Source organism: Tachypleus tridentatus, chromosome 13 (assembly GCF_004210375.1).
Source record: "Tachypleus tridentatus isolate NWPU-2018 chromosome 13, ASM421037v1, whole genome shotgun sequence".
Classification (NCBI taxonomy): Eukaryota; Metazoa; Arthropoda; class Merostomata; order Xiphosura; family Limulidae; genus Tachypleus; species Tachypleus tridentatus.
In genome coordinates this window covers 89,275,203-89,289,755 of record NC_134837.1, presented here as the reverse complement: position 1 = coordinate 89,289,755, position 14,553 = coordinate 89,275,203, and the positions used below count along the sequence as shown (strand labels likewise).

Genomic DNA, 14,553 nt, shown 5'->3' with positions numbered 1-14,553 from the left:
GTGGATTTTTGTGTAAAATGTAATTTGTCAATTATAAATACCTCCTTCACACAAAAAGATATTCTCAAATGGACTTGGTATAGACAGTGTATGATGGATAGTTATTACTCTAATAAGTTTATTTTTCACTAAGTGTAAGCATCAAATAGAAGAAAATAAATGTTACGAATATATCATTAGTCTGAATGAATTCAAGTCACAGGGTGATAGTGTGTAAAATTGAAAAAAGACCAAAATGTTTAAAAACTTAACTTATAAACTTGAAAGATTTAAATTTTCACTAGACTTAGACCATAGGTAGACAGTGTATAGAATGAAGATAAGATGATCTAAATTCTTACAAACTCGTAAATGTAAAAATTTCAAATTCGAACAGTTGAACATAAATTATATAAAAGAATAATTTCAAAACATGGTAGGTGAAAATTTAAATACAAGTTATTTGCAGAACAGAAACTATGATGTAGAAACAACGTAGTAAAATATAAAGTATCTAGTAATATCAGCAGTATAGGAAGTCATAGGTGTTAAATATACTAGAGGAGAAAAGGTCTTAAAAATACACACTATGGAAGACAAAAAGGTAAAAAATACTATCAAATATCAGTTATATAGATTCAGGTTGTAGATGAAAAAATAGTAGAGGCATAACGAAAATATAAGATAGCTATATTAGAAACAGTGCGCATATAGAGAGTAACCATGAGAAGAGTATATTATAGCAAGGGCTTGTAAAAACAAACAAAAAAATACTTTCACGCGAATGAAGTAAACCATAATATTACCTATTTTTAGAGGTGCAAATAGGCGTGATTGTAGGAGCTATAGAGGAATAACCTTACTACCTCATACTGAAAAACTGTATGACAAAGTCTTGAAATGAAAACTGACAGAATGTGTGGAGCGATAACTTGGAAAGTGGCGAATAGGGAGAAGCATTATAAGTTTGATATTTACTCTCACAATTATTACATGAAAATCCTAGAAGTGGAACCTAAATCAGTTAATGACATTTTTGGGTATCGAAAAGGCATTTGATATAGAGCCAGGCAAGAAAATGTAACAAGTTTTAGATTGCATAAAGTGCAATATCCGAATGGGATTGAAGAAAGAAGTGATTAGTCTATGATAACAATGAGAGCATGGCAAGATCAAAACTGAACAATGAAAAATTATTTGATATTAAATGTGATGTAAATTAAGGCAGCATTAAGTCTCGACTGTCGTTTATATTACACATGGGTAAAATTGTAAAAAATGTTAAACAAGATAATTAAAATAATATATTCGTGATATATGCTGATGAAGTTACATTAGTCACAGAAAATATAAAAAGCCTGCAGAATGCCATTGTTAGATATAAATGACTGTTTAATATGATTGTTATGATTTAGATGGTTTAAATATAACGTAATTATTAAATTTAGTTAATTTTAGAAATGATAGTTTATCGTAGTTGCTGTGAATTGGCGTCGGTTTTATTATTACAACACGTTACTAGAACCTTATGAGTTTTCCTCATTGTTTTAATTGGGTATCATTACACCATAATATCTTGTAATGTGCAGAACATTTTCGGCCACGATCAGGCAATAAATATCTGTCCAAAATGTAGTTCAATGTACTTCGACAGAGATAAAGAATTGTATATATTGTGAGTTTAGCATATAGTGGCGATTTTTAAAGTGAAATTATCACAGATTGTATTGCGTCAACACAGTAAAGAAGAATAAGCTGTTTTTTTCAATGTGCACTATGTTTATCGTTGAAATTTATCATCAACAAGTCTCAGCCACCTATTGTAAAAAATCCTATTCGTACAGGAAAACTTGACAAAGATTCGTATATGGAATACAAGGCTAAAATAAATAGATTGAAACTGAATGCAAATAAATTTGTAATAATGATACTCTGTAGACAGAAGAAAATCTGTTTGTAATCAGCAAGTGAAAAACAGTTTATAATTTAAAATGCTTCAAAGTAAACCTCAATGGTGGAGGAATGATTTAGAGGAGGAAATAGACCAAGGAGCCTCAAACTACAGTAAAAACTTAGTAATATTGTAATCCATACTAAAACAAAAGGAAATACCTACAATCATGAAAATTTATCATTTATAAAACCATCATTGACATTCAGCTCGGAAGAATGGGTGTTAATTAAGAGTAAAATACAAGCAACAGACGAGAGAGCTTTGAAATTCGTATATAAAGTTACCGATAAAGATAGAACGAGAAAGATGTAAGGATGATTATTATGGTGGATTCAGTGCTATGATTTATAGAGAGGAGTCAGTTGATGTACGGATATGTTAAGCAGATAAGTTAAATGAGGTGCCCAAAGAAACATGTGGAATGGATACTAGTCGGAAGAAGACCCATAGAAAGGCGATGAGATGAAGATAAGATATTGAACAAGCAGTTGGAAGTAGAGGAACGACACTGAAAGAAATAAAGGAAAATTAATTACATATGTATAGGAGTGATAAACTTGTGTACAGTGATACAGCTGACAGGCTTTGACCTATATGTAAAATACAAAACATAATATTCTGGTGAGTTAGCTTACATATAACTTACAAATATAAGTATACTTCCTTATTTAAACGATTTTTCTCTTCTACTTTAATCAAATTATTAGTATGTAATTCACAAGTACATAAAAAGTTATGCTAGGTGTGGTGACCTTTGACTTGAGATGAAATAATCCTTGTAATTTAATTTATATCATTATTTTTTCTTGCTACGATGACCCCAGTCTGTTAAAACAGTCTATCTACTTTCTCTGCAAACGAAATAAAATACTGTAAAAAATGCAAGAACTATAACCTGAAGATGACCTAAGAAGGTCGAAACGTTGTTCTGTGTTTATTTGTAAAAGAGTTAATATCCATACCAGCCGTTCTGAGATATGGAACTACAACAAGACGTTACAGCTTTGTAACCAGCAACGTCTGGTTGTATGAATCATACTGCTCAGGATATAAAAATAAAACATTTTTATTTGTAAAAAAAATGCTTGTTTAAAATTATCATGAAGAAAATTAGGTTTCTTATTTTATGTCTAAAATTTAAATAGAGAAAAACATCTTCATTCAGATCCAGAAAGTAAGGTAGTAATGAAGAACTCTTTACAAAAATGTTTTTATTACATTATCTAGAGGCCCGGCATGGGCGTTAAGGCGTGCGCTTCGTAATCTGAGGGTCGCGGGTTCGCGCCCGACTTGCGCCAAACATGCTCGCCCTCCCAGCCGTGGGGGCGTTATAATGTGACGGTCAATCCCACTATTCGTTGGTAAAAGAGTAGCTCAAGAGTTGGCGGTGGCGGTGGGTGGTGATGACTAGCTGCCTTCCCTCTAGTCTTACACTGCTAAATTAGGGGCGGCTAGCACAGATAGCCCTCGAGTAGCTTTGTGCGAAATTCCAAAACAAAGCACAGAACAAATACATTATCTGGTGATACTTTTTTCTTAACATATTCTCCTGTTTAGGTAACAAAAATTAAGAACTCAATTTCAAAAACATATCTTTATTTTAGAGTAAAAATAAAAATTTTTGATGTATAAGCCTTGAAATGGTGGTAACCGATTTGTTTTCACTGGAAAGCCAATGAATAGCCGTTGCTAAACATTATTTTCAAATTCGTCAAGAAAGTTATGTTAATTTGACGTGTCTTTCCTCGCCTACCTGAAGTAAATGACCATGATAAATAAAAATTCACAAAGATACATCTCAGGTCAAACAACTTGTATCTGTTGAGAGGGTGGGTCATGCTTGTGAGAGATTCCATCTGCATAATGCCTCTATATTAGTCAAAAGCAATCCAGTAATTCTCGAACCAGTAGAGGTGCTACCACCTGAATAACTACATTTTCTCTTTAAATCTAATACATCAGTCTTACAATTATGGTCAGATGGATAGGACATTCGACTCGTAATCTAAGGGTCGCGAGTTTGAATCCCTGTCACACCAAATCATGGTTGTTATTATGTGACGGCCAATCACACTAGTCGTTGATAAAGGACTAACACAAGAGTTGGCGGTGGGTGGTGATAACTAGCTGCCTTCCATCTAGTCTTACACTGCAAAATCAGGGACGGCTATTCCAGACAGCACTCGTGTAGCTTTGTGAGAAATTCAAAACAAAAAAAAAACAACAATTATTGGTACATATTGGTCACCATAATTTGTGACTAAATGGTATCACTATCCTGTAGTTTATATGATAAATTCATACAAAGGACACGGCAGAACCCTTCCTATCAATAATTTAGTTATAAAGACGAGCTCTCAAATGAAATACTCAAACATTAAATATAGTTGAGATTTAATATTTAGAACATATATTGATCCACCATTGACCTTAGTATAAACACTAAGCTTATTTGTTTATTCCTTTGAAGGTTGTTGAAACTTTGAATTTTACAGTGGGAACAGGTATCTAAGTCGAAAATTTGTTAGCATGTAATGTGTACCAACTAGTCAATGTTTTCAAGGTTTCAGAGAGAAGCTTTTGAAAATACTTTGACCACTTCAATTGGAAATGCTATATAGATCAAATGTCAATTGGTTTGTATATTATTTATCAGGATGTTTTGTCCAGTGAACTAAAATTTCGTTTGTGACTTTCGCCGATATGAAAAGTCGAGAGGTTATGAAATGAAGACCAGAAAATTTGCGGAAAGAAACAAAACAAACGTGAAACACAATGTGTGTAGCAGGGTAGATTATAAGCTTTACAAATCAGTTTTCCTTCTGTTTCTCTTGGGTAGCATTTTATAAAACAAATTTTGACAAAAAAAGAAATTTACTGCTAATCGGAAACGACTAACTAATAAGGCTAAGAGTTTAAGAATACGTTAAAAGACCGGTGTAATCAATATTTGATCAATACAATTTAGATAAATTTGTCAAAATTTAACTTCATCATTCAATATTAAACAGGTGCCTGAACAACTTAGTTGGATAATTTCTCATATTTATACTTCAATATCTCTACGTGATAGTGAAGGCCTGGTGGCTAAGACGTTCGATTCTCAATCTCCGGAAATACTTTCAAGTATTCAGGTAGACTAAGTTTTAACATGACCAAACAGGATTTATAGTGCTGCCCTCTCTTATTTATTTATGTAACCCGGCCTTGAATTAGTATTAAAGCCCAAAATATTACCTCCTTACTATGTATGTGCAGTGGAATCCCTCAAAGCGGTCACCCCTTGAAAGCGGTCATTCAATCACAGTCCCTTTTTCGTTTACATACTCCCTAATTATGTACAGTGGAACTCCTCTATTCAGGCCAGTTTGTCTCAGTCGTGAAGGTGGCTGCTTTAGAGGGGTTCCACTGTATTATTGCTTTGGAATTTAGCACAAAGTTAAACAATAAGCTATCTGAGCTCACAAGAGGTATGGAAACCCGGTGTCAAGCGTGGTGAGTCTTAAGACATTCCGCTATGTCGGTACCGGTTTTCTGACATAGAAATAAGCGCCAAAGACGATAAAAAAACATTCTTTTTACAAAATGTAGGTGATTAAAAAAAAGGAAAACTTTAAAAAATATTGCGGTTATGCCTAAGCACCCATGGATTTTCACCTATCTATTATGAACAAAGTTACCCATATTTGCAAGGCAAATGGTTTTATAAAAGTTTATTTAAAAGAACACTTCATTTACTAAAAATAATTTTAAAAAAGTAAGTTTTTAGCTAGACAAATGTCTCCTGCTTTAGGATTAACTGATAACGTTAGCTTGAATTAATGTTAATTTTTAATTGATGGCTCAAAATTTTAAAAACAACTAATAGTGGATGTGCATTAACTAACGATAAATAATTTTTTCCAGCATATCATCATCCGAACCTGGTATAAAGAAATGAGAAGAAAGTAGTTCCTTGAGTTCTTGTCATACTGAAAACACAGCATTTTGACAATAACTATTTTAACCACACTTTTATATAACAAGTCTTTTGTTTGTTTTGAAAGCTACTCGAGTGGTATCTGTGCTAGCCGTCCCTAATTTAACAGTGTAAGACTAGAGGGAAGGCAGCTAGTCATCACCACCCACCGCCAACTTTTGGGCTACTTTTTTACTAACGAATAGTGGGATTGACCGTCACATTATAACGCCACCACGGCTGGGAGAACGAGCATGTTTGGCGCGACGGGGATTCGAACCCGCGACCCTCGGAATACGAGTCGAACGCTTTGCAGTACCTAGAGGAACTAACACTATCTGTTTGGTATAAGGACTGAAAACACAATGTAAAACAAATTTTTTTCCTGGATAGTATGTGTTATTTCATAATTGCTTATATTGTAGAAGTACAAAAAATGGCCACCATTAGTAGATTTGTTTCTCAAGAGATAGTTGCAATCAGGACATTGCAGGCTTGGTAAGGAATTATTGTAATCATCATTTTTCGCTATAATCATGGTAGCTTGAGTCAAACAGGTAGAAGTATACTGATAGTGTAGTCTCGTAGGGCATAGTTGTGTGGGACTAGAGTCTTTAAGGAAGTTTATTTTGTCACAGATGAAAAATGGTAGTGATTGAGTTTGTATGTTTTTCTCCTTGTTGGGGTTTGGCCTCTTTTTATCTTTTCTTTTTGTTGTGGTCTTTTTAATGGTATTCTTGATTAACAAAGAGATGTAGCTATTCTGTTTCAAATTCTATATCATCTTTTGGCATCCTATTTTGAGGGATGTCTCATCACAAATGTATCCTCTCTTGATACGGCATTGGATTATATTACACTTTACCAAGGTTGGGTGATACGACTGGAAGTGTAGGTATCTTTCAGTACGGGTGGTGGGTTTTTTATATACAGTTGTGGTGACTTTTCTTCTTCCTCCTCTTCTTCTGAGGAGTGTGTCAAGAAATGGTAGGCTGTTTTGTTCGTTTCTCTATCTTCATTGTGAACTCAAATATTTTGGCTATAGAATTGAGATGTTCTTAAAAGCTGGTAAGCTTTCATGACTATGAGAACAGATAATGGGACAACAACTAAATTTCTACCGACAGAAAATGAAAACAGTATAGTTATCCTACATCCTAGAAAATCAACAACAATGACATCAAGATCAAACAGTTTTAGACAAAACCTCACATTGATCCTATAGAAAGGACTGAGAGACTAAACAATAGAGCACTAAACAAACTCGAGAATAAAAACGTTATAAACGAGAATCTAGCCAAAGATGTAAGGACCAATGAAAACTGCCCCCCCCCGTCAGTTTTACAGACTCCTTGCAGTACACAAGTCTGATATGTTTTTAAGACTCATAATCATGTTATAAACTCACGTTGCTATGAACTAGTAGTTTCTTAGTACCTAATTTATCTCAACTACAAGGGAATACTGAACATTAGGTTTATAACTCGAAATATTTCAGAGAACAACTTAAACAAAACTATACATCAGACCCCACAAAATTCTTTTCAGTTTTAACATCACAAACCTATTAACCAATGTTCCAATATCAGAAACCTTTCTGAACACCAGACACCAACTGCTGAATGATATGTCTCTTCCTCACAGAATTGACACAAAGATAAATAACACAATATACGTCATACATAATAGTTATTTAATCATCTTTTTATTTTGAGTTACATGATATACGTCGCTGTGTGTTGAATGGAAAAATATCGTGAGCGTGAACCACACAGCATTTTCATCAGATATAAAGTTAATAACGTAGACACGAAAACATTCTGTTAAAATTACATTTTATCATTTCATTTGAAAGTGTCTGTTTTTAGGCTTTGTTTATATTGATATAAAATATACGCTTGACAAATTCTAAAATATTTAGCATAACTTTAATTGAACATCATACAACTGATGATATCAGTTAGTAGTCTATAATATAAAAGACAACTAATAGGTTAACATCTCAGAGATTGATTAAAACGTGATGTTGAAACTGTCAGTTCACTTATATTTTAATTTACTTTTTCTCTTTATCGTAATTATCGTTACTGTAAACGGATTTTCGTGTCATTCTTCTTGTAATAAACAACGAACCAAATTAAGTACATTTATCCTAGTTTTAACGTGATTGTTTTGCTGTGATTGGCTCAAAACGCATCAGGTGGTATGAAATATTTTAAATGTTAACTTGAAAAGTTGGGCAACAAATCCCATCAATGTTGCTCGATTAAAACAAATGCCATAGATGCATGACGTCGCAGTAGAACTTTGGAGACAACAATATTCCTACAGCACAGTGAAAACATGCTAAGTCATTCAGGCCTAACTATAAACAATTTGCTTACGAACATAAAATGGCTGTGAACATAACCGATGACGTAAGATTTCAATTATTCATAGATGAAGAGATGTAGTTGTTTTTTGTTTTTTTTTAAATTCGCACAAAGCTACTCGAGCTATCTGTGCTAGCCGTCCCTAATTTAGCAGTGTAAGACTAGAGCGACGGCAACTAGTCATCACCACCTACCGCCAACTATTGGGCTACTCTTTTACCAACGAATAGTGGATTTGACCGTAACATTATAACGCCCCCACGGCTGGGAGGGCGAGCATGTTTGGCGCGACGGGGATACAAACCTGCGACCCTCAGATTACGAGTCGCACGCCTTAACACGCTTGGCCATGCCGGAAGAGATGTACCAAAGGACAGTAAGAGTGTTAAAACCGTAATCAAAATAGCTGTGAAAGTATTTGAAGAATATTGAACAGTATGAACAGTGATTATATTATGTAACACAAATTCTGTTCCTGAATAGTGTGTGCTATTTCTTAATTGCTTATGTTGTAAAAGTACAGAAAATGACCATTATTCCCGTCAAACTTTGCTTTTGTGACCTGGATAATGAAATTTACAAATTAGCCTATTTTCTATGTAAAAATGGGAAAATTGGCACATTTTCATTTACATGAGATCTGAATAAAACAACATATGATTCAAGATTTACATGTATTTACACTAAAGTTATACAAACATTAACAAAAATATTTAAAAGCGAGTAGTTTTTCGAGATTTGCTACTGTAATATAAATCACTTTCACGTATCAGCCCCCAAATATAGTCTTCCATCATGGTAGCGGCGTTCAAAGTCCAATATATCTTGGTGGAAGCGTTCGCCTTGCTCCTCTGAGTATGCTCCCATGTTCTCCTTGAATTTATCAAGATGAGTGTCAAGGATATGGACTTTCAGTTCCACATAATTTTCGACCAAGAAGACCCGAACCACTGCGACAAATCTGCTCCACGTTTTTTTCCCCTTCCTACTGAACTTCTTGGGGAATTCTGTGCACTCCAGGATCTTTGTCATTTGTAATCCAACGAAGACACCAACTTTGACCTTTGCCTCAGACAGTTTAGGGAAGAAGGCTGCAGACTCCTTATCAAGCGCTGTGACAAATTGTTTCATAAGACCCAACTTTATATGCAATGGTGGGAACAACACCTTCTGGAGGTCCACCAGTGGTTCACACTTGACATTGTGCCTCTCCACAGAGTACTCGGTCCGTTGTGGCCAGTGCTTCCTGTTGTAGTGCGCTATGGTGTCCCTGCTGTCCCAAATGCAAAGATAACAGGGAAACTTGGTAAAGCCTTCTCGGAGATCCATCAGGAATGCTACCATTTTAAAGTCTCTGATAACCCCCCAGCCATACTCATAATACTTCAAGGCTTTTAGGAAGGTCTTGACACTGTTGTATTCTTCTTTGAGGTGCACCGAAAGATATTTAAATTTTGAAAGGCTTAAAATTTGTATAATATAAAATCTTACTGTTCAAGCAAGCAAATATTATCTGTCTTACCTTCTAGAGATTTTTTTTTTTTTGCAATGCTCGCAGGTAAAATAAGGTGCCCAGAATTTGTCTTGATCCCCGACTGATATTTTAGCAGATGCTGTAACAGAGTACTTTTTCGCTCTTGTCTTGATAAATTGGCCACATACATAGCAGAATGCGTCTGGAGAACGCTTGCAGCTTCTTGATGCCATATCTGATAAAATCAGGTAGGTCTATGTATTCACTTGGACAGCTAGAACTAAACTGAAGTGGTGAGCCCCTGTATATATATTATTATGGAAAGTTCTAGAAAATTCTAAAAGATTCTTAAAAATTCTCGTAAGTTCTACAACATTCTAGAAAATTCTCGTAAGTTCTACAGTATTCTAGAAAATTCTTGTAAGTTCTACAACATTCTAGAATGTTCTTGAAAATTTGTGTAAGTTCGAGAAAATTCTCTATCAGCTACACAGCACTGAATCTACCTGGAATGTTCTGGTAAATGGTAAATTTGAAAATTTCATTACCCAGGTCACAAAAGCAAAGTTTGAAGAGAAAAATAAGTCTTTTCATTTACTTTAAACATAAGCAATTGGGAAATAATACTTTCTGCTCAGGAACAAGAAAAAGTAAAAATTTTGTTACATAGTCACATGTCAGTGTGAAAATTATTTATTTGAAGTTAAACACAAAGATTTTAGCATTGTAAGTTGGCAGACATACCGCTGGGCCACTAGGGACAGTTATAATAAATTGACAAAAGCATTCTCAAGTTACCTCTAAAGTTGGAAGCACAAAATCAACCCCAAAACATGTCGCAGTCATGTCCATCTCAAATTTTAGTTTTAGCAGACTTGGAACATAGCTGTAAGTATTACTATCTGTGTATATAAGTAAATATGACATAAATCTTGCTGCGGTATTCTCAAAATAAACAAACGGCTGGCCGATAATTGAAAGCACCAAAAAATCAAATGAGTTAGAAAAGACTTTTTTTTTTTTGAAAATTGAACACAGATAACTGATGAGCTTACAAATGCAACACCGGACTTATTTAACCAACGGCACAACCGATGTCTGCGGTCTTACAACGCTAAAAACCGTGTTTCGATACACGTGGAGAAGACAGAAATAAGAATAATTTTATCCAATGTCATTCCATGTTCGACAATACTCTACGAAACAGTACACCCACTATATAAACTATGACATAAATGTCTTCTTTTCTTCATCTTAATCCTATCTCTTTACTCTCGACTTTGACATTTTAAGTTATGTTTTTGTTTTAATAACGTGAATTTGCTTTACGTGCAAGAAAACAACCACGCTGAAACAATGAAAAGTTTGTTTGTTGTTATGTGCAAAGCTGCACAGTGGGTTGTTTGTGCTGTAACCATTGTAGGGAGCGAACTATAAATTTTAATATTTTAAGCCCTCAAGCTCGCAGTCGAGCTTCTAAGATGGAAGAGGGCAAAAATAAAGAGGTTGACGAAGTTAGAAAAACGTTGCAGTAGCTAGGTTTACTTCATTCATTACGTTTCGTGTATTGGCCTTTGCACACTATCGAAGTATGGCTTAATACGGCGATTCAAGATGTAATTGAGATTCAAAGTTAACTATACTTACAAGTAGAAAGATCAGCTGTTTTCAGTTTTTAATAAAAAGGTTTCTCTGATTTAATGTGATAAAAAGTAGAATTGTTTTATAACAAAGCTTTGAAATTTAAGCGCCCCCCAGTGGCACAGCGGCATGTCTGCGGACTCACATCGCTAGAAACCGGATTTCAATAACCAAAGTGGGTAGAGCACAGATGATTTGTATAGCTTTCTGCTTAATTCTAAAACCAAATAAAAAAGGAAACTTAGTCCTATTCGACTGGAGTGAACTTCAGATAACGAAAGGCGTAAAACTTTTGAAACGTCCTCCTCAACATTTGTTTTTCTAGAACAGGTAGTTGCCGTTAATTCAACCAAATTTCATCATGGAAATAAAGTTATTCTTTTCAATTATAAAAACATAACTTTACTAAACGTATAGTAACAGCTATCTTGATTTAATATAGTTTAACCCGGGAACTTACACATTTTTTGCTGTGAGGAAACTAGGATGACGTTGTTTTGTCATAGCAAATGCCTCCACGAGGAATTTCCCAACTAAAAAACTCACGTGACCTGAAGTTTCAACAATTTCGCAACATTACTGTTTTGGTTTTTTCGAGCTGTGTCGCTACTCGTCACAACTAGTTCTAAATAATTAAATTATGTTAGTAACAAGGAACTGTTCGTATGTATATAAGGAAAATCCTCTTATTTAGTTTCAGTACATTGTTCAGTAAACTATGGAAATTTGAGACTTGGCACTTTGTAAAATTTAATTTCCTTATTTTAAAACTCTCATTAATTTGATAATTGTTGCACAGAGTAAATAGAATGGAATAAAATGGTTTTATTTGAGCTTTTGACAAAATAAATATTCGTGCGACATGTGAAACATGTACAAAACGCATTTCGTAGCTGAAATGTTTGTTTTAATGTTATTATTTTTGAACGCAATATTTTCATCTCTGATTTTATCAAATGAGATTAGAGGGAACATTCAAAAGGGAAAATCAAACAACAAAGTAACCGTCCAAAACATTGTTTACTTTGAAATGTGGATCATAGCGTTCATTACATAGTAATTATTCGAGATTAAAACTGTTGATTCCTCAACAAGCGTAGCATAGACCAATTCGCAAGTAATTACAAATATATTCTGAAAATAAAAAGAGAAGAGTGTGAGACAGCTTAACCGAGTTCTCTTAGAATGTGTAAAGTAATTAGACACAATAAAGGTGACAACAATCTTTAATGTAAAGCAAAGAGGAAAACGCAGGCCCTCAGTAACTAAGCGGATATCTGTAGAAATATAACCTCTAAAATAAGGTTTCGATATCCGTGATGGGTGAATTACAGATAGGCTACCGTGAAAGTTTTGCTTTAATTATACACAAGCAAAAAAAAATAATAAGGAGAAAATACAATATACGTACTAAGATATAAAAAATACAGTCGTCTCTACAATCTGCCTCTTAGTCCTGACTTCAGTCGTAAGAAACACGATGATCAAGGTAGCCCGATTTCGATCAGAAAGTAAGCAATCAGTATTAAAAAAAAAAAAGAAAACCAAAAGAATCTCCACCTTCCCACACTTATTTCCGGCCACGTTAATATTAAATTACCTTAATCTAGTCACTTGTTATTAAACTATTAATAATTTCATAATAATTAAGTAATTCTAATGTATGTGAACTGCTCAGTGAGATAGCAAAATTGCGACACAAAAGTAATTATTAGGCAGCGCGAGCTATTGAAATTACACAAACGACTTTAAATCTACAATTGTACTTGAAATGTATTTTAAATGAAAATCTACTTGGAAAATACTAATAACGAAAAAATGTTTTTGATTGTTGTCTTACCTCTCACTGTCAAGTCTGTGTTGTAATTATAAGTAAATAATGATAATTTATTGGTGAAAATAAATAATAATGTATATATAATAATGTATATAGTATGTCAACACCCTGTATCTGTTGTATTAAGTGCTGACGAGGCATTTCGCCAGTACCAGACAGGGTTAATAAGGTCGGCCGGGGAATGAGAGACATAACAGTGGTTGAGCTTACAGATGTTAACAAAAGTAAAATCCCCACACAAAATGAAATAAACTTTCTTTCAGAATTCTCCTAAAGTCAGTGCAAATTTATTATTGCTTGGCAGATTCTCGCCTAAGTGGTTATAGTTTCAAAAGGGAAAGTTCTCATCGCCTGATGTAAACAAAAAAAATCAATCCTTTGTGCAAGTCGAAACAATAAAATGAAAATTTATTTGTTTAGTTGTTATATAACGGAAACCATCTTTTCTACGTGGTTTTTCGCTAGATTGCTTGTATAAAAAGATGCATACGCGCGCACGTGTATATTTGTCTGTGATTTATATCTGTAATTTGTAATATAAGGAACCACTCTAATTGTATTATAATAATTATAAAGCGTGTCTGTATATCATATCCCTCCGTGATTTATTCGGGAAAACAACTAATACTCAGTGATGTCTAACCTGAAGCACTACAACGGTAAAATATTATAATAAATTCAGATAAAATGTAATAGAAATTTATCTCAAATATAAATGTGGAATATTTAACGCAGTGTTAAAGTTCTTTAATGATAAGTAATTCTTAATTTACTGTACTTTCTTTACAGCTTTCTTTATGTTCTGGAAAATACAAATGTTTAAAATATGTTTTGAGTTCATTTAGGTTCAGAATACACACGCTGACGTAGTAATCTGTAATCTACAGCATATCAACCTAATATCCCGAGCAAAGTCTGGTATTTTCACTAGTATTAATATATACAAGCAAGTCTACAAATTTACAACGCTAAAATCAGGGGTTCGACTTCCCTCGGTGGACTCAGCAGGTAGCCTAATGTGGCTTTGCTATAAGAAAAACACAAACACACCCATACAAGTATGTCTTATCAATGAATAAAAGGCTAAGTATGTTTACTCATATTCTATATATGCAACAAATAACTAGGATAATTGAAACTGATTACTTCGTTTTCATTCTAACAAAATATTCGTTTACATCCTTAAAAATATTGAAGTGGACAAGTCGTTCGACATGAAAGGAAACTTTCTTTAATTATTAAACTTAGTTTGGTTTCTTCTGAAATTTGTGCAAAGCTACACGAGGGCTATCTGCTCTAGCCGTCCCTAATTTAGCAGTGCAAGACTAGAGGGAAGGC

General features: G+C 34.0%; 1 protein-coding gene across 8 annotated transcripts in view; it reads right to left on the bottom strand.

Annotated features, from left to right (window-relative positions):
* Nucleotides 1–14,553, bottom strand: part of LOC143240132 (uncharacterized) — a 134,522-nt gene that overhangs the window by 115,000 nt on the left and 4,969 nt on the right. The window contains exon 2 of one of the 8 annotated variants that reach the window (XM_076482063.1): nt 3,335–14,242. The exons of the other annotated variants lie outside the window; for them this stretch is intronic. Within the exon in view, the coding sequence (XP_076338178.1) occupies nt 9,026–9,607 (582 nt within the window). The 5' untranslated portion in view covers nt 9,608–14,242 and the 3' untranslated portion in view covers nt 3,335–9,025. Of the gene's footprint in view, nt 1–3,334; nt 14,243–14,553 lie in introns of those variants that run through there. 8 annotated transcript variants of the gene reach the window in all.